This window comes from Papaver somniferum, chromosome 8 (genome assembly GCF_003573695.1).
Source record: "Papaver somniferum cultivar HN1 chromosome 8, ASM357369v1, whole genome shotgun sequence".
Taxonomy (NCBI): domain Eukaryota; kingdom Viridiplantae; phylum Streptophyta; class Magnoliopsida; order Ranunculales; family Papaveraceae; genus Papaver; species Papaver somniferum.
In genome coordinates this window covers 1518271-1524144 of record NC_039365.1, presented here as the reverse complement: position 1 = coordinate 1524144, position 5874 = coordinate 1518271, and the positions used below count along the sequence as shown (strand labels likewise).

Below are 5874 nucleotides of genomic sequence, written 5' to 3'. Positions count from 1 at the left end.
TGGGTTTGTGAAAAATTAAATGTAATGAGTTTGTTATAATTTTGATTTTGTTAATGATTTAGTTAGGTCACATATATATATACATATGTGTGTGCGCACACGCTTAAAATGTTAGTTATAAATTATAATAGGTTAAGGGTAGGTTATTGATTTTCAGTCTTTAAAACACCCCTTATAACTGTAGGGTAGATACTCTTATCACATAATGGTCCCCACCAAAAAAAAAGTGGTGCCCAAAAAAAACGTTTCAATAAAAGTGTGAGGGAATCCTTCCTTATATTTAATAACTTATTAAGAAAATACAAGGAAAGGAAAAAAAGATTTTTAAGTTTTTTTACAATTATATCCTTCCAAGTGAAATTTTGAAATTATTTATCTCTCAAATTACACCACGGATACGCAAATTTCATACCGTTAAAAAGCATTTTAAAACACCTACGCAACGAATTTAAACATGCCTATCAATTTATGCATATTTCTTATAGTTCTTATAATCAATTAAAAAGATAATATTAGAAATATCTTTTTATTTAGTGATATATGTCATCTATCACGGGACAATAATCTAAAAGTAAATAAGTCGACTAATGATGAGATGGAATTACAGAGAGAGTATATATATAAAAAGAAACAGACAGTTAAAAAAGGCAAACAAAAATAAAATAAAGGATAAATCAAAAAAGATGGAGAAAGGTTTTTCAATTAATAATATTATATTAACCTTTCCATTTCTTTTAACTATTCGATAAAGAGTCTTACATTAACTAGTTGGAAACCTAACAAACTAAACTCCAACGACATACTACTACCTTAATTGAACAAGTTGTCGTGCTAACCTACCAACGAGCCGAAGTGGATGGGGGATTGAAATTGTGTCACAAGGAGGGAAAGCTAACACTACCTTCCATGTTAATTCCTACAATATTATGCCATTAGGGGCTCGAACTTGAGACCTCCTGAAAAACATGAAACTTTAGGAAATAAGGATGACCAGTTGAGCTACGTGCTCGTTTCAGCCGAGCCCATGAAACTTTCCATCAAAATAAAAAAAAAATCAATAGGTTGGACAGACCGTCCAAAAAATTACTCCAAAACCGTCGTAAGATGAGACGTGTCCTCTGAGAATTAGCAGGGACCATTTATAGGAAAAATGGGTCCACTTCACGTGTCTCACCGGTTTTTGGATAATTTTGAGGCATGATTTGTTTAGAATTTTCGATAAATAATCTTTTTGCATAAGACGTAGGGAAGTAATTTTTTTCGGTGAAAGTTGAATACCGAGTCAGTAAAAGTATTTTTTTTCCGTGAAAGTTAAATACGGAGGCAGTGTTAATGTTGGGCCTGCTTAGACAACTGCTACGAACAGCCACTGCCACCATGGTGGCAGTAGCGGTCTATCAAAAATGTTCTGGAAGTTGTACAGTATGAATACAGTTACTCAACCGTAAACCTTAGTGGCAGTTATAAGGATCTGCACGCCCAAGTACTTGTGAGCATCCCAAATACATGACCATTGATAAATCAGTAAGCCTTTGAGGTTGATATGAATTCTCATTTTCTTTTACCTCAACTTATTAGGTCAATCTACTCTATTGGCCGTTATTACTTCCAATTTTAAGATCTATCTTATGTTTACGTCTTTCAATGAATTCCGTGTTCATGTGTAACTTCTCATTGCGGGGTTTAGCTAAGATGTGGTAGTCATAGATGGATATCGAGTACGATTAGTTGAATTTTGTATGTCCTATTTAAACTTAGAAATCGTGTTTGCTTTTTTAGGTGGAAATGATCCCAAAGCGTTTTGAGTCCGTACAACATTATCTTGGCTCTTATACTATGCCGTTGCTGGAAGAAACTCGCATGGAGCTATGTTCACAAATGGAGTTTATGTCAGGCTTACCTCATGCTGAAGTAACCTCAGTAGAGGAGTCGAAGCTGCATGGGGGGTCATTCTTGTATTGCGTCAAGGTCAGCTCCTGGAGAAACCGGTATGGTGTATATGGCTAAGAACCGTACAGTCCGAAACCTTCTGATCTATTTATTTTGGGGAATACTGTACCTGAAGTTGCTTCGGACTTGCAGAGGTTTGGAAGCAGTTGGTCTTTGGCTTCAGTTGTAGAAGATGTGAAAGAGTCCGATTCTGTAGGGCGCGAAGACAGACTTATATGCTTTCAGGTAAAGACCTCAAAGCCCATAAAGATAGAGATGAAGGAGGGCAGGAGCAAATCACTTTTTGTGGTGTTTTTGGTAAACTTGGCAACAAACACTAGAACATGGAAGGCGTTACATATGTGTCAAAACGTGAATGTTATCAAGGAAGTTCTGTGTGCCAATTCCATGGTAAGATATACCTACCACTTATTGAAGCCTTTAAACACTTCTCATAATGCGAACAAATAAATGAATGCAATTACACAATTTGGCTTCACTTTTTAACCTCGGGCATTTTTTATCTTCCAATTTTGGAATTAGTTTTTGTGTTAGTTTTGGTTTCTCTTTCTTTTACATTACATAGATATGAGAAACAAGATGGTATCATTTTTTTTTTATGTTGGCTTTATGGTAATGCAGGTAAAGGAAAATTGTTATCTGCACAAGATGACAGGATTTGGGCTGGAAAAGTTGATTCACAATTATTACTGGCTCTTAATGAATCTCAAAGAGCTGTGGTATTGGGTACTATATCTGCAGTGCAATGTAAACACATGTCTTATGTGAAACTTCTTTGGGGTCCACCTGGGACAGGAAAAACCAAAACCATCAGTATATTGCTGTATAGCTTGCTAAGTATGAATTGTGGAGCACTTGCTTGTGCCCCGAAAAATGTTGCCGTTGCTGAACTTGCACTACGCATCTTAAACCTTCACAAAGATGCGTGCCAATCAAACTTGGAAAAGAACAAGTTAGGTTGTTCATTGGGGGACCTTCTCTTGTTCGGGAATGTGAATAGATTGGAGTTATGTGATGATCTTGGAAAGATTTATGTGAATCATCGTGTGGATAATCTTGTGGAGTCTTTCGCTCCATTAACTGGTTGGAAGAAACATTTCTATTCCATGGTGGATTTTCTTGAAGATTGTGTTTCTCCGGTATCGTTTGCTTTTGGAGAATGAAATAATTGCAGAGGTTCATGTAATGGAGAAAATTGGAACTAATTCTGAAGTCCAGGAGTCATTTCTCAAGTTTGCAAAAGACCGATTCAGAGCTTTAGTGGTACCACTCAAAAGAAGCATCAGAGTATTATGCACCCATCTCCCTAAAAGACTTATTTTGCCGTACAATTTCGAAAAGATAGTTACTCTCTATGGTTTGCTTGAATCTTTCGAAATTTTGCTATCTCAAAGTCAGGTGGCTGACAAGGAATTAGATGAAATCTTTGCACAGCAAGAAAATTATTCCAAGGAGGCACAAGGAAGTCGAGCATTTAATTATATTTCAGGCACATTAGACAAGATAAGGATTGAAACTGTGCAGGCTCTAAGATCTATCAGTCATTCTCTTGGTGGTCGCCTTCCAACTTCTACCAACAGAAGTTTCTTAACCGAGTTCTGCTTGAAAAATTCTTCCCTCATTTTTACCAGTGTCAAGTTCATATAATCTGTACGATGTGGACTTGGAACCACTGGATTTGTTGGTAATTGATGAAGCTGCTCAGTTGAAAGAGTGTGAATCAGTGATTCCCATGCAGCTTAAAGCTATACAACACGCTGTCCTAATTGGCAATGAGTGCCATCCACAAGCTAGAGTCAAAAGCAGGGTAAGTATAAGTTGTATAACATCAATTTTTTCGCTTTAAAATCATGTTTTCGTTCTTAATATTTTCCAATGCATTGTAACCTTAGGTGTCTGTTGAAGCTGGCTTCGGAAGAAGTCTATTTGAAAGGTTGGGTTTGTTGGGCATTTGGAGGACCTTCTCAACATGCAGTATAGAATGCATCCTGAAATAAGTTCTTTCCCAAATCGCAAATTTTATAAAAACCAGATTATAGATGCTCCAAGTGTTCTTAAAAGTTCTCAACATAACTATCTACCAGGACCTATGTTTGGTCCCTATTCATTGATAAATATTTCTAATGGAAGGGAGGAGGCAGATGAAGCTGGGCATGGTATCAAAAATATGGTTGAAGTGGCAGTTGTAGTGGCAATATTGCGAAACCTTTATAAAGGTATGATCATTGTTAGTAAGTTGATTGCAATAGCTTCTTTGTTATTTCATATATGGTTAGGTAGAAAATTCAATGTAATTTTATATTTTTATATTGTTCTTCCACTCTCATGCCTCAGAATTATTCAAAGTTTTAGTGAGATTACCATAGATGTGATATACATTTTATTCACATTTTTTATTTTTTATTAAGACTGTCTACAAAATTGTGGAATTGTTAAATCATGATTAGTCCATTTATTCTAATTACAAAAGGATGTTTTTAACCGCTCACAGCATGGGAAGGATCAATGCATACTTGCATAGCTTAACGATTGGTATTATTTCTCCGTACGTTGCCTAAATTGCTGAAATAGAGAATAAAGTTGGTCAGAAATATGGGAAGCTAAAGGACTTTAAAGTGAAAGTGATGTATGCTGATGGGTTCTATGGTGGCGAGGAAGATGTCATAATAATATCTACTGTCGGGTCTCATCATAGTTGGGAATCAGATGGGTTCCTGTCTAATCCGCAACGTGCTAATGTTGCTCTGACACGAGCTAGGTACAACTAGTGTGTTTTTTGGTCCAAAAAAATAAACACTGTAGAAGATTTGTATATATGAAGTTTGATTACACATCTTTTAGTCTTTGTTAACTTGTTGTGTGTTAACCTTTCAGGCACTGCCTTTGGATTTTGGGGAATGACAAAAAGTTGTGTAAAATTGGATGTTTCTGGGAAGATTTAATTTGTGACGCGAAGCAGCGGCAATGTTTTTTCGATGCTGATGAAGATGAAGAGCTAGTGAAAGCAATGATTAATGCCTTTGGCGCGTTACCCCGCAGGCCGTAACTCCCCCGGTGCGCCATGATGAAGTTACGTTCCGGGTCTTAAAGCTAGGCAAATGCACGTCCATCTGTCCTTTCAAGCATGCTCGTGGAGCATGATGCTGCTAACTTAGCTTCCACACCGTTCCAACTCATCCTTGATCCGCAAAAGAGTTTATTAAGAAAACAAGAACTTTCCTAAAACGACAAAAACGGCCTTTTGAAACCCTAAACGATGGAATTTGGCTAAATTCTGGTGACCATGTGGATCTATAGATCACATGTCTTGATCTTTGGGCCGTTTCCATCAAAATGGACTCCTCTTGAACTAAATTACGACACTCGTTTTTTTAGCCTCCAAATAGGCTATAGTTTTCTCTTTGTAGCTTGATAGGAGTATGAGCATCCACTGGCTGACATGCAACTAAGCCTCATCAATCTTGACCACAATCATCTCTCGCATCGAGCTACCGAGCTTAGATGATATGAGGGGACATTCTGCCGCAATCATCTCTCAACTAGATGATATGAGCGACAACGTGACTGGAAATGCTGCAACTCATTACGGCTGCCTACGTACCCTTCCCTACTCTAAAGGGATCAAGCACAGACCATAGTTCATCCTCGAAGGGACAGAAGCTTAACCAACTCGTTTGCAAGGCCGTAGCCTAGCAAAAATGGTAATAGCCTGGTCCGTAGGCCATTCCGTCAAGATGCACAATGACTATGCATCATCAGGTCCGCGACATGGAATAGTGATGCCTAAGCATCAAATGCCCTCTTCGCAAGGCTACGCAGCTATAAATGAGTCTTAGGCATCACTTATACTCTTCCGGCTAATCTATGAAGCTTACTTGGTACATAGTCCGCATATGCACCTTCAACCAAGTACCCCTCCCTATA

General features: G+C 37.7%; 1 protein-coding gene across 1 annotated transcript; it reads left to right on the top strand.

The window, feature by feature from the left end:
* Positions 1-3135: 3135 nt before the first annotated feature.
* On the top strand, positions 3136-4996 carry LOC113304153 (regulator of nonsense transcripts 1 homolog). Its single transcript, XM_026553214.1, has 6 exons — positions 3136-3532; positions 3582-3757; positions 3843-3924; positions 4035-4166; positions 4522-4708; positions 4825-4996. The coding sequence occupies exons 1-6, from the start codon at positions 3136-3138 to the stop codon at positions 4994-4996; spliced, it is 1146 nt and encodes a 381-aa protein (XP_026408999.1).
* Positions 4997-5874: the final 878 nt, after the last annotated feature.